This window comes from Pseudorca crassidens, chromosome 12 (assembly GCF_039906515.1).
Source record: "Pseudorca crassidens isolate mPseCra1 chromosome 12, mPseCra1.hap1, whole genome shotgun sequence".
In the NCBI taxonomy this organism is placed as follows: Eukaryota; Metazoa; Chordata; class Mammalia; order Artiodactyla; family Delphinidae; genus Pseudorca; species Pseudorca crassidens.
This window is the reverse complement of record NC_090307.1, coordinates 4,777,336-4,803,575: the sequence shown is the minus strand read 5'-3', so window position 1 is coordinate 4,803,575 and position 26,240 is coordinate 4,777,336. Positions and strand designations below refer to the sequence as shown.

Genomic DNA, 26,240 nt, shown 5'->3' with positions numbered 1-26,240 from the left:
AAGCCACGGACCGGGGGCTACCAGGCAGAGACTGTGGCCAACAGTGTCCACATGATCGCCAGTCCTGCGATGTTATTTATCACAGCGTGGCTTGTAAGTTTCTTCTCAAGGTATTCTAACCTCAGGAGCTGATGGAAAGAAACCCTACAGCACTGCACAGGATTTTATTCAGTCCTTACTTTTCTAGTATTTCATAAAGTGGTTAATCACACAAAGAAGCCTTGTTGCTGTTTTTTTTGGTTTTGTTTTTAATTATCTCACGTTTTTCTCTCTTATAAATATCGCCCTTAACACCTGGGATGTAGGGAGCTGACTTAGCTTTATAGGAAGTGAACCCATAGGAAAATTGTGTCATAGGAAAAAAAACGAACAACAGCATTGCTTAAATACAAGCTTGTTAACTTGTTTTCTATCTTATTAAAATTCTTTAGCATTGCAAATGAAGGGTTTGGGTGAAGATATAGCAAAAAATATATTTCCCATTCTACTACCTTGTGTTATTTTAGTTCAGAAGACTGGAATCAGCTGTGTTGGATAACATTAACTTTCTTGAAGTATTTGAAAGGTGGAAAGTCCAAAACCTGGTCCTTATTTTAAAATATGCCCCCGTCACATGCTCACAGGCATCATCTCTCCTTGCTTTCCTGTTGCTGCTGGACGGAGGCATGTTCTCACCATCCTCCCCGCCCACTGGGCTGCTAGAGAAGGTCTTCCAATACATCGATCTCCATCAGGATGAATTTGTACAGGTGAGAGACACCGCACGTGCAAAATGCTTGGATATGCCCTTTGGGAATCTGGGAGAATGGTTATTTGCTGGGAGATGTGGATTTTTTTTTTTTTTTGCTTGACAACTCCATTTAAAATGCCTGTGACTCCTCATTGACTTAGAATTTAAATGTTGGTTAGATTCAGGTAAGAGATCCCTTCCGGCCATTCCTTCCAAAAAGGGCATTCCCAGCACATTTGATCTAGGAATGTCTGTTTAGCAATGATCAGCAAGCTCTGTTGAGCTCACCTTTACTCTGGACCGTCATCAGGTGGCCCATCCTCCCCTTCAGAGACCCTCTCCACCTGCAAAACTAGCTGAAATGCATCCTCCCCGTTCTGTCACCACCTGGCACGTCCCTCTCATGCTGGCTCTCCTGTGCCCCTGGCATGCCTGGCCCACCTCCACCACCTGGGAACTCCCTGAGGCCGCCCTGGACCCTGGACCCCGAGCCCCCGACACTGTGTCTGGCACACGATGTGTGTTCAGTGTACATTTATTGGGTCAACCAACCCATGTCTGGAATATTACTGTGCAAACAGACGCGAATCCCCCATGATTCATACTAAAGTACAAGGCTCAGTGTACAGGCTGCAGTGCCTAAGCTTGACCTTCATGGAATCCTTCCTCGTGTGGGCGTGTTAACTTGATGTAAGTGCCTGTTGGGATGTTGAAACCCGACTGGGGTTCGCAGTGCAGGCTGGAATTCACAGCGGGGAGAGAAAAGGCATGCGCTGGGAGCATGCGCCAATGTGGGCCTCTCAGCCCAGCGCTGCTCTGTGCAGCGCCCTCATAGCCTCCCAGTCCATTAAGTTTAGTGCTAACTTGGCAGCATCTGCCCTACAAATTCCAGTTTAAAAATGTAAAACACAATATTCCTTCAGATCAAATACATTTCTTCACAATAAAAATAGAAGTGCTACAACCAGGATAGAAATCAAACTAAAATAAGTTAGGAAGTAGAGTCCAAAATCACATGTATGGTTTTTAATAAACACTGCGGCTGTCCCAGTGTAAGCGGCTCAAGTACGGACCCTGGAATGGGAAGGATTGTTCCTAACATTGAGAATCAGCAGTGGTTACGGAGCTCCCACGGGGCGAGGCTTCGGCCTGGGTCTCCCGTGTATACGTTCTCACTCCGTCCTCACCAAGAAAGACATGTTTCCTCTTCTGTCCCCAGAGTGTGGGTTTTCTGCACAACAAGCAAGTCTCCAGTTCTCTGTGTGCCCCCCCGGTGTCCTGCGACGTGGCTCACCTCTGACACTGTCTTCCTGGAGGTAGTGTCACCCCTACCCCGATGCCGACCTCAGACGCCAGTAGCTGGTGGTGGGCCCCCAGGTTGCCCACACTTCTGCCTGACTCGGCTACAGATCAGGGCCTCTGGTGACCCCTCCTCAGGCTCATCGTTTGCTGGAACAGCTCGCAGAACTCAGTGACACGCTTCTACACGTTTGCCCGGGGCGGGAGCTTCTGTCCTGTGGGTTGCAGGGCATCCCTTCCCAGCCCGGAAGTTCTCTGAACCCCGAGCCTCGGGGATGTTTATGGAGGCCTCGTCACGTAGGCATCACCGATTCTTAGCTCCATCTCCAGCCCGTCGTCCTTCCCCCAAGGTGGGGAGCTGGGGCTGGAAGTTCTGAGCGTCTGATCACGGCTCGGTCTTTCTGGTGACCGGCCCACACGCCCAGAAGCCTCCAAAGTTCCTCACTAGGACAAAAGCACGCTCCTTTTCACCCGGGAAATCCCAAGGGCGTTAGGAGCTCTGTCAGGACCCGGCGTCGAAGACCAAATGTTAGAACAAGAGATGCTCCTAGTACCTCATCGCTTAGGAAATTGTAAAAGTCTTAGGAGCGCTGGCCGGGAACCGGGGAGAGAGACCAAAGTGTGTGTGTGTTACTGTCTCACAGCATTACCTCCACCATAATCCGCAGCGAGGGAGCCTCACGCCCCTCCTGCAGTGGAGGAAGCTGAGGCTAATTCCAGAGCTTCAGAAATGTCCTTGAAGCCACCCACCTGTAGTGGGCAGAACCAGGACCAGGAACTCGGGTTGTCTGCCTGCCCAGCCCTGAGTTCAAACCCGGGGTTACACCCCCTCCCGGATCCTGCAGGTGCAGCGGGGGGACCTCAGAGCTGAAATGCACGGGATGGTCACAGGGGGTCCTGCAGCCTAGCTGAGGCCACCGTGGGGTGGATCAGAGTGACCTACAGGGACGTTTGTGGGAAGCCGAGCCCTCGCGGGGCGGCTGCTCTCAATTCCTAGAGACCACAAGGGGGGCGGGGACCTGCGCCTTCTGTATGAGCCTGGTGGCGCTGAGGGGCCCAGGCCAGGCTTCAGAGGCGGCCTTCCACCAACCGTCCCGTCCTGCATTGACCAGCCGTCGCTGGCTTCTGGGCTCCTGGTCACGCCTCCAGCTGTCGTCTGCCAGCTCGGTCTCCAGGTCAGATGAGGGCGCTGGGGACCCGGCGAGGTGCGCCCCCAAGAGTGGGTGCGGATGACCCGCGTGCTGACCGCCTGTCACCTTTCCTCCCAGACGCTGAAGGAGTGGGTGGCGGTCGAGAGTGACTCGGTCCAGCCCGTGCTGCGCCTCCGACGAGAGCTGCTCAGAATGACGGACCTGGCTGCAGACCGGCTCCGGAACCTGGGAGCCCACGTGGACTTGGTGGACGCAGGTTTTCAGCAGGTGCTGTCATCCCCTCCCGCCTCCAAGCGGCCACTTCCCTGGGCATCAGCCAGGCTTCCCTTCGTGGTGGCAGGATGGGGGTTTGCTCGCCCTCATGCTCAGCAGAAGCAGCACCGCGATTCCCAGTAAGGGCGAAGATCTCCACCTCAGCCCACAGGAGGCTGTAGCATCGGCCTCTCGTCCTGTCGGGACCGGGGGGGACGGGGGGAAGGTGGAGGGGGTGCGTGAAGGCCCCCCACTTGTGCTGTTCATGTCCTTCACGTGCTTCACATTTCTCCCAGATGGCTCTTTCCCTAAAGTTCAAATGCCTCTTTCTCAAAGGACCCAATCCCTCATCAGAATCAAGGCTTATTACTGCCCCTCAGGAGTGGATGGGTCTTTAATCTACCCTCCCAGTGTCGCCTGCTTTAGCACTGACGAGTCTGAATAGTCTGTTAACGGGACTGTGTCCACCTGATTGGAGCTAGTAACAGACTCCTAACGCCATCCATGTCTTTGAATTTTCTGGAAGAACCAAATGGCTTTTTTTTCAAAACAGTTATCCATTTTCCGTCTGCAGCTGCCTGATGGTCAGAGCCTCCCGATACCTCCCATCATCCTGGCCGCACTGGGGAATGATCCCAAGAAGCCCACCGTGTGCTTCTACGGCCACTTGGACGTGCAGCCTGCCAGACGGGAGGATGGGTGGGTCACGGACCCTCACACACTGACGGAGGTGGACGGTCAGTGACACCTCGTGCTGGGCTGTTCTGTGGGTGAGGGACTGCTCGTAGGGCTTAAGAATTCGAGATGTGACTGCCCCGGGCTCCAGGCCTTACCTGTCATTGTTAGGAGTGCAGAGAACGCTGATCTCGTGGTCCACCGGTTGGTCCAACGAGGCTGATTTTCTTTCAGTTGTGAAAGCAACCATGAACCTTTGCGCCTCTGGGCAGATCAAGTCCCCATTAGGAGAGTTCTTGGGTTTCAGGGAAAATAGTTGTGTAGGTCACATATTTTCTTTTTTAAAAACACCAAATGTAATTACGTTTTATAAAGACAAGAAAAAGAAAGGTTAATGGAGAGACACATACACCCTTTTTCATTGTCCTGCTAATTGTAAAATCTCAGAGTGAGAGGCTGTATTACGTGACATTCTGCAACACCCGCGGGTCTTCTTCAATGAACCTGGACAAGATGGCTAATTACTAGTAAGGCCAAAGGGATCTGTATATTTCAGATTAGCTTACGTTTGCTGGCTAGCATACTATTTGTACATAAGAAACAATACTTTGTGATTTCAGAGCAAGACTTCTGCCTAGAAAAATAGAAAGCACCATTAAAACAATTACCTGTAAAGCTACCTTTGGTTTTGGCTCACTAAACTGGCAGAGGTGTCCATGCTTTTCTGAAAATTCTTCCCCCATTTTCAAAGGAAAACTGTATGGCCGAGGAACGACAGACAACAAAGGCCCTGTTTTAGCGTGGATCAACGCTGTGAGCACATTCAGAGCCCTGGACGAGGTAGGTGCCGGCTGTGCTTGGGAGCAAGGGCGATGATGGCGATGATGACGGTGATGTGATGATGACGGTGATGATGATGGTGATGGTGATTATGGTGATGGTGGTGATGATGGTAATGGTGATGATGGTGATGATGGCGATGATGGTGATGGAGGCAGCTGGCTCTGAGCTGCATGATGTCCTTTACTCTTCCAGCAATCTGCAGAGGAATGTGTTACAATCACACGCATTTTACAGATAAAGAGAGAGAGGCTTGGGAGAGGAAGGGAACGTACTCAAAGCCACCCAGCTGGTCTGGGGCAGGGTGATACCTTGATCCCGTGCTGTTGACATGCAACAACGTGACACAGCAAAAAACATGATGAGCCTGTGGCTACATCACCATCTGCTGGGACTTGTCTTTTTTTATCTTCAACTTATTCAGCTTATCTTTTTTATCTGCAACCCGTCCTTCTTATCACAAAGTATGGTTTTGTTAATAGAGACAGACATACACTTTAAGAAATATATTAGCTGCTTTGCAAATTAGCAGGATAGCGATCTCTGGGGTGTGACGTTCTGTCTGAATCCCTGAGTTCTTTCCATTCTTGTGGGAAGTGGTTTCAATCCGTCCAAGGAGGGGTTATGGTGGGGTGCAGCTTTGAGGGGAGGGCTACTCTCTCAGACCACCAACTAAAACTGTCGTTTGCTGTGCTCACGAGGATGGTTTCATCTCGCACTGCTCTTTTCTCTTCTGGTAATGAGAACGCTTACACTCCAAACAGGATCCAATCTAGCTGTGTGGCCATGGGTGGGAGACTTAACCTCTCTGGGCTTCAGATTCTGTTCTGTAAAAGTGAGGGTGTTGATATGGGCGCCGGCCCTCTAACACTGGGTGGATTTGATGGTGTGATTCCATCCCTTTCATGCAGAAATGGCCCTGCTAGTCGGTGAGCTTGAGCCTGTGCCAGGGAGACCAGGCCCAGGTATGAGACCCAGCCTGTTCCAGTCTGGGCTCCACAGAGTATGGGCTCTGTAACCTGGGGGTGCAGAAGGAGTTTGTGGGGTCACCTTAAAAATGTGCAGCCTTGCTACCTTTCCCTCATCTTACTTGTGTGGCTGAATTGAATTAAGCACTTTGGAACACTGGGAATTTAAGAGGAAGTGGGGCCCATTTGTTGGGTTCATGGACAGAAAGGGACGTGTCGGCAGTCACAGGGCAAACCCCCGCCAACCATCCCTACCCCGTCCCCAAAGAGGCTCTGGGAGCAGCACACTCCTTCCGAGACAGAGGGCTGCGAGGTCGGGCTGGGAGGATGTGCCTGTCTGGTGAGGACTGGCGTGGGTCCACCTCCGGGCACCGTCCACTTGTCCACAAGACAAGTGGAGCTGCCCAGCTGCTGCCCGAGGTTCAGGTCCTTGATGCTGCTTCTCCCAAATCCTGTCCATTGAGCAGGTCCTGACGTTGCGTTTTTTTCTTTCTCGGAGGTGATTTCATCAGACTCCAGGGGCTTCTCTCTCATGAGTCTGTTGTCTCCTGAGACATAAGCAGAAGAGAGGGTTTCACTGCTCTCACTTGACTGCTTCATCTCACTGAGGAAGACAGGCTTAGTGAATCAGGACGCTTTTCTGCCTGGGCCCTGCTGACCACTGCAAGGTTGTCCTCTTGTTCATGGCACTCCCCTAAGTAAGCCCTTGGTTTCTCTCTCTCTCTCTCTCTCTCTCTTTTCTTTCTTCCTCCCTCCCTCCCTCCCTCCCTTCCTCCCTTCCTCCCTTCCTTCCTCTCTCTCTCTCCCCCTCCTTCCCTCCCTCCCCACATCCCACCCCTCTCTCTCGTTTTCTGTCCTTCTTTCTTAAGAAGAGGAAAGCAATATTTATAAGACAGGTCCTATATAAAGGTCAAAATCTGCTTTGCTTTTGGTTTGTTTGTTTTTGCGGTACGCGGGCCTCTCACTGTTGTGGCCTCTCCCGCTGCGGGGCACAGGCTCCGGACGCACAGGCTCAGCGGCCATGGCTCACGGGCCCAGCCACTCCGCGGCACGTGGGACCTTCCCGGACCGGGGCACGAACCCGTGTCCCCTGCATCGGCAGGCGGACTCTCAACCACTGCGCCACCAGGGAAGCCCCTGCTTTGCTTTTTAAATTTCAACTCTGAAACGTATAATCGCAAACAAAACAAGCAATCCCCACTCTGCCCTTAGAAAAGTCAGTTAATCTCCCTGAGCCTCACTCCCCTCATCCACGATCTAGGAATGCGCATATCTGTCTCCAGGCTTGTTGCCTGGATTCAGTGAATATGGAAAGGTTCCCTGGAGCCTGCGAGTACTAGGCCCTTTATGAGCTCTGGTCTCTTCTTTCCTCCTTCCCTTCTGCCCTCCATCCCCTCTTTCTGTCTTGCTTACAGAGCACTTAAATGTACATCACCTCACTGGATTGTCTTACCAAGAGGCAGAGCAAGTATTAACAGAGAAGTGGGCTGCCGAGAGGTGAAATGACTGGTCCCGGGTCCCTGGGTGTCAAGGGACAGAGCAGAGACCAAAGCCCAGGCTGGGCTGCCAGCCCCACGTCCTCCTCCAACACTTAATAGCTATTGACTTGTATTTTATTAAGCACATTTTGCCAGAAAATTCTTAGGCTTTCCAGCTACTTCTTGGGAATTGTTTTCTAGTTAAATGTTAATAAGGAGCTTTCAAATATTAAGATTTCAGAACTTTAGCTTAACTTCCTAAGACACATAGAAATGTATTCAAGGAATGCATTGAAAAACTTGTTATCCCCAAATGCCCTTAAGCAGCTGAATGACCGAAGGTCACATTTCCTAATACATAATCCTCCACTCATCCTGCCTTTGTTAATCTGGGGCCAGGCGATCCCACTTATTAGAGCTAATGAGTGTGTTTGCATTGCCTCCTCTGCATAGAATAACTGTTCACCCCCGCCCTGCACGTGCCTTCTGCTCTAGGAAAAGCCATCGACCCCTCTTCTCCACACGGCTCTCAAAGATATGAAGTTATAAATTATACAGATATAAAAAGATCAAAACCAAATGGGGGAAAGTCACATTGTAAAAATTTTAAAGGCGCTATTCCATGTCCTAATATTAGGGGAAAACTCAAGGTCCATTTTGCTGCAAGATCAAAGCCTTTGAATAAGTTAAAAGGCAGATTGAACTCGTAGCTGAAAGATAACAGATACTTGAAATGAAAATTATCCTGAGGCTTAAACATTAGACAACCTTTCAAAGAGTTCTCATTTATCATGCTCAGAATTATGAGGACAGAAAAGAGATTTGTAATTGAGTAACCTTTCTGGAAAAATTCCTTCTGGGGAGAAAGAGGAACGGGCTTCTCTGCAGGGGCCGAGCGGAACCCCATACGGTGGACGCAGCCTTTTCTTTAGGGATGCCCTGTCCAGATCCTCTGTCATCAGTCTTAGGTTGATGGCTCACTGGCCATTACCTTGAATTCTCCGTCACAACCTGAGTTAAAACCCCTTCGTTATAAACAGAGCTTTTGGGAATGTATATAATAATTCAGTCTGTTTAAGTTACATGCAAACAAATCCTGGATTTTAAAAGGTGAAAGGGCAAGGTGTCCAGTTTTTTTGACAGCGTGGTTTGCTCCACTGTTAATTCAGGATCTGCCCGTGAACGTCAAATTTGTCATCGAGGGGATGGAGGAGGCTGGTTCTCTTGCCCTGGAGGAACTTGTCCAGAAGGAGAAGGCCGGGTTCTTCTCAAGCGTAGACTACATCGTGATTTCAGACAACCTGTGGGTCAGCCGGAGGACGCCCGCGCTCACGTGGGGGACGCGAGGGAACAGCTACTTCATAGTGGAGGTATTGCCAACGGCAGCCGCCTGGAGGTGGATCTGTGCTGGGGTCCCGGCGGGGAGGACAGGGAGTAGACCCCGAGCCGGGGGCATGGCCCCGGGGGATCCGGGGTCCTGGGACTGGGGGAGTTCATGAAGCCCCCCCAGCCGTGAACGCATGTGCTGTGTACGTTTTTCTGGAGAGAAGATTGAGAGGGGTTTGTGACGCACCACGTTTTAGGAACTCCAGCTGTGAAACTTGGAGGCAGGCACGGGGGCACTGGGGTAAGGAGACTGACCGCCTGATCGGGTTCTGGGGATGCTGTGAGTGGCCGTTACCTGCTCTGCCCACCACGTCTTGGACAGAAAGAGAAGGGGTGCCAGCACTGACAAGGCCGGCACCCGAGGTCTGGCTCATCCGACGAACGGCCTTGAGCGCACCTTAAGTCTGAGCCTGTTTCCTTACCTCTGAAGTGAGCACAGTAATCCTCCCAGCCTTGCTGTGATCACTGAAAGCGACCTCGAGTTCCGCCCTGACACGTAGTCTGCTTCCTGCTCCTTTTCTATTAATGCAGACAAGCTGTGATGGAGCCTGCAATTTAGAATCAGAAAGTCCTCCCTCATAGAGCAGCTGGAAACCGCAAAGCGGGGGTGGGGTGGTGGTGGGGGTGGTGGTGTATGAGAGCCAGAGGGCGGGTGCGACCCTGAGCCGGGAAGGGCTTCTGCTCTCCCGCCGGGGTCCGGGGCAGCTGCAGAAGCAGGGTGGGGTCCGAGCTGTGCAGGCCGTGGAACATCTCGCCGTCATTGGCCTCTTTCTACTGCTGAGTCAGAAGGAAGTTTCTCTGCAGAGACGTGCTGGAAGTAGTCTCTGTGGGGAACAGGTGGGCAGGAAGAAGTGGCTGGCGGGCAGGTGAGGGTGTTTAGTCCCCTGTCCGAGCAGTGGGATATCGTTTGCAGCTGTGCTCAGGAGCCGGTGGTGGAGATACCCCAGTGGGTAGGGTTGATCCAGGGCTTAGGCTGTGCCCGATGGTGTGATGGAGGAGACGAAGTCAGTCAAGACGTCGCCCACGGAGAGGCTGAAGGGATGCACAGGGGCATTCAGGTTGAATGGGGAGAAAAGAAGGACAGGAGGACGAGAGGTGGGGAGGTCTTGGATGGGTCGAGGGACTGGACGTCTTGCTGTGGCCCAGAACGGGGGAGGGCAGGCTCGTGACGAGGGGGCCAGGAGGAGGGAAGCTGTGAGCAGAGGTGGGATAAGGCGGCGAAAGATTTCAGAGGTGGGGCCCTGCGACCCCAAAGTGCTTTGTTAGCATCCCTGCTTGATGAGATACAGGTCCTAAGCTACAGTGACTAAATGGAAGATTCACCTGGCAGGGCTTTAAAGATGGCGACAGAGGCAGAGAAGGGCCAGCCGGGCAGGAAAGGGGAGAGACAATGGGTCAAAGAGAATTAAAAACCCCAAACTCATTAGAACTTGGGAACCGATTGGACATAATGTGCCTGGGAGAAATCCAAGATCTTTTTTTTTTAAGATTCTTTTTGATGGGGGCCATTTTTAAGGTCTTTGTTGAATTTGTTACAATATTGCTTCTGTTTTATGTTTTGGTTTCTTGGCCGCGAGGCATGTGGGATCTTAGCTCCCCGACCAGGGATCGAACCTGCACCCCCTGCCCTGGAAGGCGAAGTCTTAACTACTGGACCACCAGGGAAGTCCCCAACATCATTTTAAGGGGATAGATTTATAGGACTGGCATCTCTCCTTGTTTTGGAAACAGCAAGCTAGGAGGAAGTAATTGTAGGAGAAGATGTTCCAGTCTAGACCTCCTCAAGTTCAGAAGCTGGGAGCACACCAAGGTGTTATGTACCATAAGCGACTAGAAGCTTTAGGTCTTGTGAGTAGGTCAAAGGTCAGACCTACGGAAGGAGCGCTGAGAGTCTGGCGGTTGTAAAGGAAGTCCCGTGGGCCTTGAAGCTCTGTGTGTAGAGTGATCCAAGGATTAAGCTGGGGGCGAAAAGACAGAAAAGAAGTCATCAGAGGAGACGTAAGTAGAATGGTCCTGCAGGAGGACAAGAACAAGGAGAAGAAAGTTTCCTGGAGAATTTTCTGGAAGGAGGGCAGAGCATGAGATGGCGTGAAACCAAGAGCAAGGCAACTGCGCTGCACGTCAGCCGTTAGGCCAAGGAGGGGCTGGTGGTCCGGGATTCGGCACTGTTGGTGGCCAGGCTGGGGCTGAGGTTGGTTTCGGGGAATTCAGTGGGACCTGAAGACGTGGGGGGCAGATGCTCCACATCGTGTGACAGAAGCATGGTGGTGACAACGTCAGCTGACCCCTGAGCACTGAGGGCCACCCGGGGCGGGTCTGCCGCCTGGCGAAAGGTGTCTCTGAGCAGCCACAGCGAAAAGCAGCTCCCTTCCCGTTCCCTGTCTTGCAGGTGAAGTGCAGAGATCAGGATTTCCACTCGGGGACCTTTGGTGGGATCCTTAACGAACCCATGGCGGATCTGGTCGCTCTTCTTGGTAATGTCTTCTTTCGTTTCACTTTTTAAGCATCAGGGAATTTGCTAACGTAGTTCTGTTTGACTCAGTTGTCTCCCCCTTGGTTTCCAGGCCAGCCCTGAATAAGGGTGGAGCGGAGGAAGACCATGGTCTTAGCTTCCCCCTTGGCTAAACGTTTCTTAGGCTTATTACGTCCACGTTGTTTCTCTTCATGGACTGAAACCCTTCCTCAATCCACCCCCTTTCCTTTCACTGGATGTTGCGACACATCTGGCTGTACTTGAGGATAGTGGCAGAGACCTTTCTGGAGAAGCATCCAGACTTGGTGCCCAATCTACCCACACCTCTTGGTTTTCTTCCTGTGAGTCGCTGTGGTCCCACGTGGCTCAGCGACGCCACTGAGTTTGCTCGTTGACCCTGCCCGTGACCTCCTCAGGTGGTGGGCCTGGTGGATGCAGGTGGGAGTCGTGTGTGTGTGTGTGTGTGTGTGTGTGTGTGTGTGTGTGTGTGTGTGTGCGCGCGTGTTTCCAGAGAGCCAGCTTGCCCACCTGACTCGCCTGGAGCTCTTGCCTACATTCGGACAGCCCAGCCTCCGGGTGGATCCCGGAATTGAAGGAGGCTTCATCTCCAGGGCCTCGCTTGCACAGTCCTGGCAGGGACACTGCGCACGTTCATAGTCATAATTTGGTTCTTTTTAAAAAAAGAGGTTTTCAGGTTACATAAGCCTCAGACCTCGCAATACCTGGATCTTTCTCACCTTTCTCACCGTTAAAGAACAAAGAAAATTTGTTCTTTAACGGTAGTTGCATTATGGTTTTTACCTTATGAGCTATGGAGCATTTGGTGAAGCAGATAAACAAACCAGAAATGTACATCCTAAGACTTCTTCCAGCAGGTCCGCTGATTAGCTGTGTCCCACAGCCAGGTGTGATGTCCCAAGGGCGACTTTATGCAAATTTTACAACGTGCCCCTTTTGGGCAAACTGCCAAAAAGCACTCCCTCGTTGGGAATCAATTAGCAAAAATCTCTCTTTTTTCCATATTGACACAGTTCTACCTTGGCCACGCCCTCCCGAATCCCCTTGGCCTCCGCAGCCTCCAACAGGGAACCACCAGCCCACAGGGAACCACCAGCCCACGGGGCGACCTGTTGGGAGGTTGCCTCTGGGTTTTCAGTATCACCTTTATTCTAGAGCTTCCTGCTCCTTCATTGTCCAATTAAATCCATCTATCTATCTACCTATCTATCTCTCTATCCATCCATCCATCCATCCATCCATGTCATCAGCATCTGCTTCTTTTATAGATGCTCATTGATGATTTTTCACTCATTGCTGTTAATCCCCAAACTTTTTCACAAATAACAGAGCAGTGTATCTGCTTCGCCACTACGAAAGCTTTTGTGGTTATGACGTGGCTCGTAGACTAGACCTCAAGGCTGTTACGTTTTTGATTAAAGATGAGTATTTATTATATTATTGTGGTGTGTGTAGGGGAGAGAGGTTGAGAAGGAACGATGACTTTCAGTTTCTCAGGTTTGTACATATATTCACATACATATATATTTAAAATATTTTTCTAATGAACACATTACTTTTTAACTCAGGATAAGATAAAACTAAAAAAGGAACCTTGTTTATGATGTAAGAGTGTAGCTGAGAACTTGCATGTAACACAGGTAAGTCACTCCAAATGTAACTGATTGCAGAGCCGTGTGTTTCCATCCCTTTGTCGACAAGGTGGACGTTAAAACGGGTCTGATGCAGGCTGAGTCTTCCTGGTGACCGGCTCCTTTCTCCCACCGTCACCTCTGGGACGTGAGCTACTGACAAGTGGCTCTGCTGTAGGGCCCAGGGCCGGTCACAGGGCCGGTCGCAGGCCCGCTGCAGCCCCAGGAGGGTCCCTGAGGCTCTGCTCCAGGGCCAGGACCCCACGCACCTGTAGCTTCCACCCGCCTTTGTCTCCTGTGTGTCTCTCATAGGCAGCCTGGTGGACTCTTCTGGTCGAATTCTGATCCCTGGAATCTATGACCACGTGGCTCCTGTTACAGAGGAGGAGAAGAGAACATACGAAGCCATCGATCTGGACCTTGAGGAGTACCGGAACAGCAGCCAGGTTAAGAAATTTCTGTTTGACACCAAGGTAGGTCACACGTTGACGGGTAACCTGAAAGAGGAACGATGAAAACCCGTATTTTCCCAGTGCCTAGTTTGCTATGTGCTGCTGTTCTGCACATCTCAGAGCTGAGAGCACATGCTAATCAGGGGCAGGTTTCCCTTCACGAAACCTCGTGGTCCTCGTGGTCTAGATCAACTGGTCCTTTTCTTGGGGTCCATCTGGCACCAGCCTCAGGCGCCTAACCACAGGGCAGTGATTCACTTCACAGCCGTGCGTTTCCAGACTGGCTTATGAGACTCAACCTCACGCCAGCCCTCAGCCAGTGAGCTGAGCTTCCTATCTGTCTGTTTAAAGGTTGAGAATAGACTGAGATCATTTCAGCTCCAAGACCCCTAATTATTCATTTTTTAAAAGACAAAACCAAGAGCTTTACGGGGCTAATGTGTAAATTGCTACGTTGCTCTTTGAGTGTAGTAAGTAAACCCAGAGCCCAAAGCATTGGCTACTGGTAAATTCAGATTTTGTTCTTTTCCCTTCTACTTCTCCTCCTCCTTAAAATAACAACAACAAAACCCAAAACAAACAAACAAAAAAGACCCTTGCCTGCTGTGGTGTTTGGTAGCTCTGGCTGGCTCCTGGGCAGACACTCCAGGAGAGGGAAAAATGCCGAATACAGGTGGGGAGTTTACTCTTATGAAGTATGTCTCTTGCCTCAGACTAGCTCTCTGGTGGCCACTGGCTCAAATGTCTGTAGATTTCTTTGAAACCTTCTGGAAAATAAAATGCATTTAGCATATAAGTTATCATGGCAATGACTGGGGATAGAAATTTACAATTGAACCCCAGGTTTGGAAAGGGCCCCTTTGCCATCTATTAACTGCAAACTTCAGAGCTGGAGTGGTGAGGGGCCCTTGTCAGTGGAAGCAGCTAGGGCAGGTGAAGGCAGCAGAGGGTCTCAGGTCCTGAGGGAAAAGTCCACCTGTACTATTAGTCCAGACATATCTAAGTAAGGTGCTAATTAACTTGTCATGAATGGTGTCACAGATGTACAGAAATTGGTGATACAAGCAATATAATTCAACTGGGTTTTAACTAAACACTCCTCTAGATAGTAAAATGATTTTATTTTACTTTAGGAGGAACTTCTAATGCACCTGTGGAGATACCCATCTCTTTCTATTCACGGGATCGAGGGCGCGTTTCATGAGCCTGGAGCCAAAACAGTCATCCCTGGCCGAGTGATAGGAAAATTTTCAATCCGTCTAGTCCCTCACATGAATATGTCTGTGGTGGAGAAGCAGGTAACCAGCGTGCGTTGTTCTCCCGCCCAGTGGCAGTGCCATTTCTGAGCGCCGCACACCACAGTTTAGCGGGCAGTTCAGCTGTTCACATAGAAGTGTCATTTTTTTTTTTCCAATACAAAAGGGACTGGAACAAATGTCAAGAAACTGATAAATTTTTGTTCGGTAGAAACCTCTTTGCTCAATTATACGCAATTATAGTAGTCAGATAAGTAACCGTTTGGAGTTGGAGTAATGGGAAATTTAAAAAAATTAAATGGTAGCTATGAAGGCAAGATTGGTTTTACACCCAGATGGAGAAGCTAACTGCCTACAGCTGGGCTGAGCTGGGACATCTCAAGCTGCAGTCATCAGTTTGTCTGTGATGTCTGAAATCTACACTCTGAAAGCAGCCATTTTAATGAAAACGTTCCTTATCTGGAGGGAGTGCCTGTCTCAGTTATCCACCAGTCATCAGTTTACCCCAAGTTTAACAGAAAGTAGACTCTGAATAAATAAGCTCAGGAAACACCTCATCCCACCCCCGTCTATCCCACTGTCCCTTTCATTGTCTTCTCAGTGCTGATTACATCCTAAAATACTCTCCATCCTTCCTCCCTCCCTCCCTTTTTGTCCCTCTGTCTACAACATATAAATTCCACGAGGGCAGGACCGTCCTGGTCGTGTTCACAGCTGTGACCCCGGCACCCAGAACAGTTCCTGCCACATGACAGGCATCCATTAACATTGGTTGAAGCAAATATTGGAAGGATTTTTTTTTTTTTTTTTTTTGCCGCGCCACGCGGCCTGTGGGGTCCCAGTTCCCCGACCAGGGATTGAAATTGGGCCCTTGGCAGTGAGAGCGCGGAGTCCCAACCGCTGGAGCGCCAGGGAAGTCCCTGGAAGGGCTATTTTAGAGTATGGAGTTGTTCTCGGAGGATTTCCTGACTAGTGGCTGGAACAGAGCCAAGAAAGAGAAGGGCGCTGATGACACGGGTCCTTCACAGCTTAGCTTGGAACTGCTTCCACTTCTCAGAAATTTCCAAACGCATGGTATTCCCCATAAGAGTCATTAAGGTACTGGTAAGTCCAAAAAGAGTGGTCAGTCGTCAGATGGAGAAGTTGTACTTGTATTGTGTTTCATAATTACCAAAATTCATAATAACCAAACGTTAACAGTCAGACACCCTGGTGAGTATGGGGAGGGTCAGAGCTGGGATTGGAGGGTCTGGGGACAGAAGGGGAGTGAGAGCTTGCGTTCCTCCCACTGGCGAAGCTCCCAGTCCTGGAGCCCTGCTCACTCCACGCCATCCCTCCGGAAGAACTAAGGTAAAACCCAAATACTTGAATTTGTTGGGTTGAGATTTCATCAGTTTCTTGTTGAAAGACGACTGTATGTTCATGGTATGAGAGAATAACTTGAAATTTTCTTTTCCACCTGAAAATGTTCCTTTTAGGTGAAGCAGCATCTTGACTATATATTCTCCAAAAGAAATAGCTCCAACCAGATGACTGTATCTATGACGCTAGGACTACACCCGTGGGTTGCAAATATCAGAGATAATCAGTATCTTGCGGCAAAAAGAGCCATCAAAACAGGTTGGACTTCAGATATTTTTATTTTTTTATTTAAAAAATTTTTTTAACATCTTTATTGGAGTATAATTGCTTTACAGTGGTGTGTTAGTTTCTGCTTTATAACAAAGTGAATCAGTTATACATATACATATGTCCCCATATCTCTTCCCTCTTGCGTCTCCCTCCCTTCCACCCTCCCTATCCCACCCCTCTAGGCGGTCACAAAGCACCGAGCTGATCTCCCTGTGCTATGCGGCTGCTTCCCACCAGCTATCTGTTTTACGTTTGGTAGTGTATATATGTCCATGCCACTCTCTCGCTTCGTCCCAGCTTAACCTTACCCCTCACTCCCTGTGTCCTCATGTCCATTCTCTACGTCTGCGTCTTTATTCCTGTCCTGCCCCTAGGTTCTTCAGCACCTGCCCCTAGGTTCTTCAGCACCAATGCCCTTCACCATTTCAGTAATTTGCTGAAGGGCACCCAGCTATTAGTGGCAAAGCCAGGGTTTAAGCTCACACCATGAGATTTGAATTTGGGGCAAAATGATGGACTTGAAAACCTCCAGTACTCCTGGAAATGATGACCAACATTTGAAAACATCCTTTTAAAGGCACAGCTGAACTCGCATGAAAGTAAAGGAAATCTGGGATTAACAATGAAGAAGGAGCTCAAATGTAGTGCAGTGAGCAAGCTGACATGGGCTGCCCTGCGGGGACTTGTTCTTCCTGCTCACAAGGAGGTGTGGGTTTTAGTGGTTTCAGGTCAGCATGAAGCAGACAACGAGACCCACTACATAAAAGCTTCGCTCCAAGAGCCACGCTCACCCTGGACGGGGTGTGTGTGTGCAAGCTTGGCCGTCCTTGCTTGGGTTTTCGGTGAACACAGAGTCTCCCCTGAGAGTTTTGAACCATGGACCTGTCTTGGCATGGGTTTGGGTCTTTAATTACTGTGTGTGGTCGTGTTCTTCCCAAGCCCATCCTGGACTGCCTGGCTGGTGCAGACGGCCCCAAGGCAGGCCATGTGAGCTTTGCACTGAAGAAGCTTCCTGGATATGTGCTCCTTGTATAAAATTACAGAACACACGAGAAACTCAATTCCAGCCTATCCGCCTCTAAAACCAGCGGTCTTTTTTACAATGCCATTCTGCTTCTCCAGAGGTAGGGAATAGCTTTATTTGTAATTTCCTCAGCGGTGCCTGTTTTGACTTCGTGTATTTCAAAGTCCTGAACAGGATACATGATTGGTGAGCAGGGACACAGGCCTGGGCTTCTGGCTGCCTGGGGAGGAGGAACAGCCAGTCTTTTCTGCAGCAGGAATGGGACACTGCCAACATTTGCAAAGTGGGGGGCTCTCCTAAAAGCAGGGGGAGTTTTGGGGTCTCTCCAAACGTTAGGTGGGAAGACACTGGCAAGTGTTTATATAGACGATGCACTATATTACAGTTGGGCCTTGGGCCACACCCCCAGAGATGCTGGAGCTGGAACTGGGGGTCCAGACCTCCTTGGAGCCCTCACTGTCTGTCAGGATTATCACTACAGGGACACAGACATTAACAATCACAGGACAAGTCCAAGACCTAGAGCCGTGCTTCTCTGCATAATCATTCCTACTGTCCCAATTGTAGCAGCATTTTGCCAATTTTGGAGTGAAGAAAAGAGGAAGAAGGGTTAGGAAGATAAATGTCATGCCCCTGAAGAGAGGCGTGTGGTCGAAATGTCAAGGCCTGACGTACTCTTGCAGGAAGGCATGGGCACCTTTGGGCCTGTTTGTGTGCTGGACCAGTTCTGCTAACAAAGTCCATCATCTTTATTCACATTCGCACCTTGCTCTGTGGGTAAAGAAGGTCGGGCACGCTCTCTCTTGCAACTGTTTCATTTTTCACTCCTGCTCTGTCACCAGCAACTTGTCCTCTAGCCTACAAGGTTTGAACTCATCTCTTTCCAGACCCTAGGATATCCGTTAAAACTATTTCCTGGGATACCTTGAAAGTTGAGCACAAACGCTGAGACATTCAGGTGATGGTCGAGTACAGCTATTTATTTGTATATTGGTTACAAACAAAAAAACAAAGAAGTCCCACCTTCCCAATATTTAATTCATGCACCAGCCATAGAAGTGGGCATACCATCTTGTGCCGCTCCTGCCAAAAATGCATGACTTCTTCCAATCAGGAGAAAGCATCAGACAAACCTAAACTGAGGGACATTTTACAAAACAACTGATCAGTACTCTACAAGAGGGTCAAGTTCATGAAAGTCAAAGAGAGGCTGAGAACCTGTCACAGACTAGAAGAGACTCAGAAGCAATGACAAAATGCAGTGTGGGATTCTGGATTCAATCCTGGTATACAAAAAGGGGAAAAGTGGTAAAATTCCAATCAGGTCTGAGTCTACTTAATAATATTATTCCAATGTTAATTTCCTATTCTTGATAATTGTACAATAGTTATATGTTAACATTAGGGAAAGTAAAAGGATATATGGGAACTCTGTACTGTTTCTGCAACTTTTCTGTAAGTATAAAATTAGTCCAAAATACAAATTTAAAAATATTTTTAAAAAGTAGATAATTGTACTTCCCTGGCGGTCCAGTGGTTAAGACTCTGTACTTCCACTGCAGGGGCCCCAGGTTTGATCCCTGGTTGGGGAACTAAGATCCCGCATGCTGCATGACCAAAATAAATAAAAAAAGTTTAAAAGTAGATAATTGTAAAGAAGGCAACCACAGTTTTCTTCTTGACTCTGTTGATGATTTTAGAACATAAATTATGTGAAATCAAGAAGCTTACCGAACCCAAGTATCAAATTTAATGATTAAAACAAAGAAGAAGAAAAAGACAAAGCAAACACTACATTTGAGGAGATTACTGGGGGTAGTCTTGTCATTATTTTATTCAAATGCCTTCTTTTCCTGTGCTTCATTCAGTGTTTGGGACAGAGCCAGACATGATCCGAGATGGATCAACCATACCCATTGCCAGAATATTCCAGGACACCATCCAGAAGAGTGTGATGATGCTCCCGCTGGGCGCTGTGGATGACGGGGAGCACTCCCAGAAGGAGAAGATCAACAGGTTAGTGCGTCCTGTAGGCGCTCACCCCTCACTGCACAAGCCTGGGTCCTCACACCCATAACCTCCACACAGGCTGCATACTTCAGATGCAATTTCTGTCATCAAGTCTTCCTGTTTAAACTGTAGACTACTTTCCCTCTGTCATCTGAATGGGAATAACAGTGTCTCTATTTCTTTTGTTAGGTGGAATTACATAGAGGGATCCAAATTATTTGCTGCCTTTTTCCTAGAGATGGCTAAGCTGCATTAATCATGGTAGGAACCTTCCAGCCCAGGCCTGACCTACTGACAGATCCCCTTTCACACAACCCTGGGCAGGAACAAAATCTCACTATTCAGAGGAATTTGGTCCCCAAAATAATGTTTTCCCTTGGACATCTGGACCAGTAATAAAATATTTCCAAGGCGCAGACATCGGACGTGGTTTTGTGTCACCGTGCACACCTTTCTAAAGCCACAGCCACCTTCAACAACCTGACTTCCCTGAGTCCTGCTGCGGCTGCCCCAGGCCTGGACTCACGGTACCCTTCAGGATGAGGACAAGTCTCTGATGAGATTCTCCGCTTGCAATTTGATTGGTGTAATCACTGCAGTTTGCGTTCTAGGCCTCTAAATGCTTGACACACAGTCACCCCATCCGGTGACTGTCCGTCCTACATCACCCCTGCTTTTACCACTTGCGCCCTTTATCTTACTGACAAACATGTTGGTCTCCAGCACTGCCTACTGTAATTTCCCTGTGGGCTCATTTTTAGAGGAGTTACTAAAGCATGATACCGCATTAACCTCTTGCTTCCCCTTCATTTATTTTTCCTGCTTCTTCGAAAGTGCTGAAATGGAAATGATCAATATTCATATGCTTACGCCATCTGGGATTCCTTGTGCAAAAATGAATACTTTCTAAGTTCCAAGCCTCTTTACCTTTGCTGCAATTGATGCCAGCCGACTGCCCCTCCTGCAGCCTCTTCTTTCTTCCTGCCCCGTCAGTGAAGGCCTCCTTGCTCTCTTCAACATCTGCGCACCTGTCAATGCGCCACAGCAGAATTAATCCTGATAGAATTTCTCTCACCCTGCGGGAACTGTACTCAGTGACTACATCTAATAAATTGCTCAAAGCTTTTAATAGCATCGGTTTTAGATAGAGAGCTAATCAACCCTGACATCAGTAACACATTCTAAATTTAAAGCCGTCAGCTAATGCTGGGTTCATTAATCATTTTAGTTAACCATCTTGTTTGGCTTGATTGGATTTGACAGTGTAAACAAACAAAAAATGCAATTTTTCTACAGTTGAGTATATTTAAACAAACAGATTTAATCTCTATAAATTATTTAAATCACATTAATGGAGAAGAATTTAAAGGTTTGTTAAAAATGTTTCTCATGATTCTAAATAAAAAAACAAGCATAACACATTCCATTGCTTCATGGGTTCTTGAAATGTCAGTTTTAAAACTTGCTGCACCTCATCTAAAATGGCTGGACCAGAGGGCCAGTAATTCGGCTTGTCCTGAACTGCGTCACAGAAATGGGACCCAGCTGAGGCTTTAGCCACTTTTCCTCTGATGCTGGAGAACATTTAAATGCTGTCTGTTGAGTATGGGCAGGAATTTGATATTTTTTTGCTATTAAGCTTGGTTTGTGCTTGCCAGATTACATAGAACCTTTTGACATTTTGGATTTTGTGGGACCTAACTGGTGTATTTGGCAGACTTCTCAAGAACTAAATATACAAGAAGTTTATGATCCCCATTTATATTTTTAAAAGGGTGTTCATATTAATCAATTAACAAGGCTGGTTAAAATGTATTGTAACCACTTCTGAGCAATGTAACATCAGTTTGTTTTACCAAGCATGTAAATTGTAAGATTACTCATTCACTGATCTACGTTCCTGCTGAATCTCTGAGACTTGCAACGTCTGGTTAATTATTCAGCTACCACCGGGCAAGAAAGGCAGGACAAAGGCTGAGGTCAGAGTCTAGGAGATCCCAACCTTGGAATGTCTGGGTGCAGAGCCATAGTTTTCTGCCTCTAGGGGTCACGATGAGTGTCCCCAGCTCTCCCAGGTCCATCTGGGTTTTCTACCCGGCTCCAAGCCAGGTGCCTACCTGGGTTCTGCTGTGATCTGGAGTCAGAAGGAAAGTATTTTCAGGGCAGTTACACACATACGGGTGATAGAAATCTACCCGCTTACTGGCCAGGCCAGGTAAAATTTTTAAATATTCTCTATCTCCAATCTCTGTCTTCCATTTCCAACTCATCTCTGTACTTCAGGGGTCCAGTGAAGTGCGCTGCACACAGTAGGTGCTCAATATTGCATGCTAAAATCCTCCTCTTGGTTCCGCAGCTGCATTTTTGGGCTTTCCCTGGCCTGGACTTCTATCTTTATGCTCTTTGCCTCACATCGTTCCTAGCTGAAACCGTCTTGGGAGCAGCTAGCACTGGGAAAAAGCACATGAGACAAGTCATGCTGAGGTGCCATCGACTGATAACAGCGCCCGTGTATCCGCCCAGGCAGCACTTGTCTGCGCAGGGGCCACAAGCCAGCAGCCGTGAGCCCCATACGGCTGCCTTCAGTGCGTTTCACGTGGCCTTCACGTTGTTCTAAGCACTTCTGAATTGGATGCCAGCATCTCAAAATCAGCAGACCTCACCCAAATGCTTTCTCTTGAGTGGTCAGAAGACTGGGTAATACCATCTGCGGTTCGTGCAGGGTGACAGCCCGCTGAGCTGAGGAGAGGCTGTGCTGAGCACAGTGCCTGGCCCATAATATGTGCTGTTTCTTAGACGCAGAGTAAGAAGGAAGCTCACGAATAATACAGTTGTATTTGGCTTCTCACTTCTGATAAGTAACTCTCACTTAAAAAAAACAAGCCCCGGACTTCCCTGGTGGCGCAGTGGTTGAGAGCCTGCCTGCCGATGCAGGGGACACGGGTTCGTGCCCCGGTCCGGGAAGATCCCATGTGCCGCGGAGTGGCTGGGCCCGTGAGCCACGGCAGCTGAGCCTGCGCGTCCGCGTCCGGAGCCTGCGCTCCGCGACGGGAGGGGCCACAACAGTGAGAGGCCCACGTACCACAAAAAAAATAAAAAACAACCAAAAAAAACACAACAAGCCCCCAAACAAATACCATTTTATGATAGGTCCAAATGATTTTTAAATACTATACTAAATATCTAGTGTTATATGTATTCAATGCCATCTAGCTATTATTTTTAAATTTTATGTTTCAATTCAAGTTTGAATACTAACTGAACATGTAGTAGATAAACAGTTAAATAATGAGTTGCGGACTTATGTAAGATGAAATAAAATATTTGTTTCAGTGGTAATGTACCTGTGGTTAAATCTAGCATAATTCTATTATCTATCTGTAATACCACTGCCGTTCATGACAAGCAGCAAACTTAAACCCAGGCCTAATACCTGCACATATCATTTCTGTTCTTCCACTGAACAGCTCTTTAACATCTGCATTCTATATCGCAGGCCACTTAACTGGTAAGAAAGATGATCTCCCTCTTTACTATATCAAAACAGCTTTCCTCTTTGGGAAGCAAGCTCTGGGAGGCCGAGGCTGGCTTGGGGGTGTTCTTTGTTCAGCTGTCCAAAGGCTCAATCAGTCGATGAAATAAAGCCAGAAATACAGATTTTCTGAAGCAAAGTGTTTTTTCTTTCCAGCATGATGTGGAAGAGAACGGATTAATGACTACAATTTCTTAACAGTTATGATAAGTAAATAAATGCTTCTGAGCTTTCTTTGACTAGGTAGATTGAAGAGAAAAAAAACTGTCACTATGTGGAAAAATTTTATTTAAAAAATTATTCTAGTGTAATTTCTTATTGAGAATGAAAAAAGATGTCAGAGAAATTATGCCTTTGACTATAATAGAAAATATGAAGTTTTACATCATCTCACCTCCCACATTGAAATTCACCAAAACAGCATTCAAAGAGAACTTAGATTTAAAATTCTAGCGTGGGTGGTTAAGTGTTCCTAGCCTACTCTCATTGTTACTGTAGGTAGGCATGTGAGTGTAGTGGCAGAAAATGTTAACTTAAAGGAAATTAGAACTTTAAATGACACTGTTAAAGTAAATGAGTCATCAAGAATGGTTAGTCACCAAAAATGACCAATGCTTCCTTTCAAATTTTAAATAATTATAGTCAAATAAAGGCAGCTATCTAAATTTTATTTAAAACCCCACTTGAAAAACTGGAAGGCAGACTTTAGGGCTCCTACAGAGTGAGGGGAAGAGGTTCAGGAAAGGACAGTCACAGAGGGGAAGCAGTGCATTCTGCACGCCCTGCCTAGGTCTCTGGATGACCTCTGAACCATGCCTGTGTGAGGCGGACGAAAGCCTCTTGGCTAAGGCTGAGGGGACTGAATGTGACTTCAGCTGCTACCATGACAGGAGAGACAAAGTTAAGGAGTAGCAGTACAGCCAGAACGACTGCCTGTTAAAACAGTAACGACAACAACCAACCTCTCCAGAAGAATAGAAGTGAATTCAGAGTCTCTACGTTATATTACTCAAATACCTAGGATACAACCAGAATTACTGGGCATTTAGGAAAAAGGGAAACATGACTCACAATCAAGAGAAAAGAGCAAATTAATGAAGATTAACCCCAAGATGATTCATACGCTGGGATTAGCAGACAAATATGTCAAAGCAGCTATTATAACTTTGCTCAAAGACACAGTGGAAAACATGCCTTTAGTAAATGAACCAACAGGGAATCTCAGCAGAGAAACAGAAACGGTAAGACAGAACAAAATAGAAATTTAGAACTAAAAGATACAATATCTGAATTAAGAACAAAAAAGAATCACTAGCTGCTTTTAACAGATGATTGGAGATGACAGAAGAAAGAATCAGAATAGATCAATAAAAATCCAATCTGAAGGTCTGAGAGAAAGAAAAGAATGAAACCAAAACAAAAAAGGGCAGAGCCTCAGTGAGTTATGTATATCAAGAGGTGTAATATATATTTAATTGAAATTCAAAAGAAAAAGAGAGAATGGTGAAAAGTAACAGTATTTGGAGAAATAATGGTCCCAAATTTTCCAAACTTGGTGAAATACATAAATTTACAGGTGTTCAAAGTTCAGAAAACCCCAAATAGTATAAATATGAAGAAAATCATGCCTAGGTACATCACAATCAGATTGCTGAAAGCCAAAAATACAGAGAAAATTTTGCAGGTAGCCTGAGAAAAATGACAAATTACATACAGGGAAACATAAAAGGGAGAAAAACATCTGAATGACCTCTGCTCATCAGGAAAAAATGGAGGCCAGAGGTAATGGAAAGACATCATCTTTGGCAAACATGTCTTAAAGAAGCTCCAAAGGAGCTTTATTATATATATACATATATATTATATGTATATATATAAAGGATATATATATTATATATAAATTTTCCTAATAAGACACAGAAAAACAAATTTTTCCTATATTCTTGGATTCTCTTGCGCATTGCATGACACGTAGGTGCTTAATAAACCACAGCTATCACCGCTGTATTATCTAATGGAACAGTCTTTTAAATGTTTTAATGAGAGTAACAGTATTAGACACTATTACTGTGGCTTAGAAATTTTAGAGCCTCTTCTATTAACAGAATGACGAAAGACCAGAACTTTACTCTAAATGACTAATTTTATACACGAGGAAGTCAGGTTGATTTCCTTAAGGTCACTGTCCTTAAGGTTGACTTCCTTAAGGTATGATGCAAAGGTCCTGTCTCAGTAAAATACTGCATGATGGGGAACTGAAAAACAAACTCAGAAGAAAAATAAACTCGCTGCTCAAAGAAGGAAGATGAAATGTTAACTCAGTTCCCAGGGTAAGAAAGGTAGCAAGGTCAATCTCCTACAAATCAACAGAATGCCTCTTCAACATGGAAAACAGTGCTAGCTACTCTTAAGTGTTGAGAAATTCATCACCTTCTCATCCAAGACTAACACTCTTGAACTAGCTATTCATTAAAAGATGCAAGGTGGACTGGAAAAGGCTGACTCTGGAGTTTGAAAAGTGAGTTCCACCTTTACTAGCTGTGTGATCTTGGAAGTTATTTAACTCTTCTAAATTACAACTTCCTGTTGTGGGTGACGGACATGAGAATTCATGTGGATTACAGTAAAAATTCGACCAGATAATGTCTATGAAAAGTACTCTGTAAACCAGTATTTAAAACGTTATTATCACCTGAATATTCTGACTTAAATAAGCGTTGAGCTGGAACTGGCCTTGAGAGATGGGTTTGGTTTAGAAAGCCTACCACCATTATTACAGGGCCATCCTTTAAAAACTCCGTTTACCTAAAATTTTACAAATCCAATTATTTAAGAGCTTTCCCTATACCTACAAGATAAAGTCAAAAATGCTGAGCAAGCGGTGTCTCAAGCTGATCGCAAGTGGGATGTCGCCTCTCATCTCTATATAGGTGTCCGTCAGAGCACTTTGCAAGCCGCGGTCTTCCTTCCTGGATCTGGAGTTTCCGGGGAAGGGCTGTAAGCTTCAGGTCCGCGGATGCTCCCGCAAGAGGGGCAGGCGGCGGCGGGGACGACCACGCTTCGGTCGTGCCTTACTTTCTTCCTAACAATTCTTGCGCTGCGTCACTACCGTTAATAAAAACGGTCCAGCGGGGGCTTTTTAAACACCTAGGGCGTTTTCGGCTTTTATTGCCCAACTGGCCGGCCACCACACTCGGTGCTCTGCCTCCCCTTTAGTATCGGAACTCGGCTCGTGGCTCCCTGCGGCCCGTGACTCCGAGGATCCTTTCTTGGAGTCCACCGACAGACTGTCTTCAACATCTAGGGTTGCGCACGCGCCTGGCCCAGCAAGAGAAACCGTGTCCCCGTAGACGGCCGCCTAGAAGCGCCGGGCACCGTTCGGGGCCCGGAAGGCCCAGGGCAGCGGCCGCTCGCCCCGCGCCGCCCTCTGCGC

At 47.6% G+C, this 26,240-nt stretch overlaps 1 protein-coding gene across 5 annotated transcripts in view; it reads left to right on the top strand.

Moving 5' to 3' along the window:
• Window positions 1–22,905, top strand: part of CNDP1 (carnosine dipeptidase 1) — a 33,947-nt gene extending 11,042 nt beyond the window's left edge. Inside the window, exons 2-13 of one of the 5 annotated variants that reach the window (XM_067698834.1) lie at window positions 624–749; window positions 1,950–2,046; window positions 3,298–3,447; window positions 4,007–4,169; window positions 4,859–4,947; window positions 8,563–8,763; window positions 11,169–11,253; window positions 13,214–13,374; window positions 14,487–14,651; window positions 16,088–16,229; window positions 19,134–19,281; window positions 19,465–20,303. In XM_067698834.1, the coding sequence (XP_067554935.1) occupies window positions 736–749; window positions 1,950–2,046; window positions 3,298–3,447; window positions 4,007–4,169; window positions 4,859–4,947; window positions 8,563–8,763; window positions 11,169–11,253; window positions 13,214–13,374; window positions 14,487–14,651; window positions 16,088–16,229; window positions 19,134–19,281; window positions 19,465–19,531 (1,482 nt within the window). In that variant the 5' untranslated portion in view covers window positions 624–735 and the 3' untranslated portion in view covers window positions 19,532–20,303. Of the gene's footprint in view, window positions 1–623; window positions 750–1,775; window positions 2,047–3,297; window positions 3,448–4,006; window positions 4,170–4,858; window positions 4,948–8,562; window positions 8,764–11,168; window positions 11,254–13,213; window positions 13,375–14,486; window positions 14,652–16,087; window positions 16,230–19,133; window positions 19,282–19,464; window positions 20,304–21,631 lie in introns of those variants that run through there. The other 4 variants (XM_067698832.1, XM_067698831.1, XM_067698833.1 and 1 more) reach the window with 4 other exon arrangements.
• The last annotated feature ends 3,335 nt before the right edge of the window (window positions 22,906–26,240 follow it).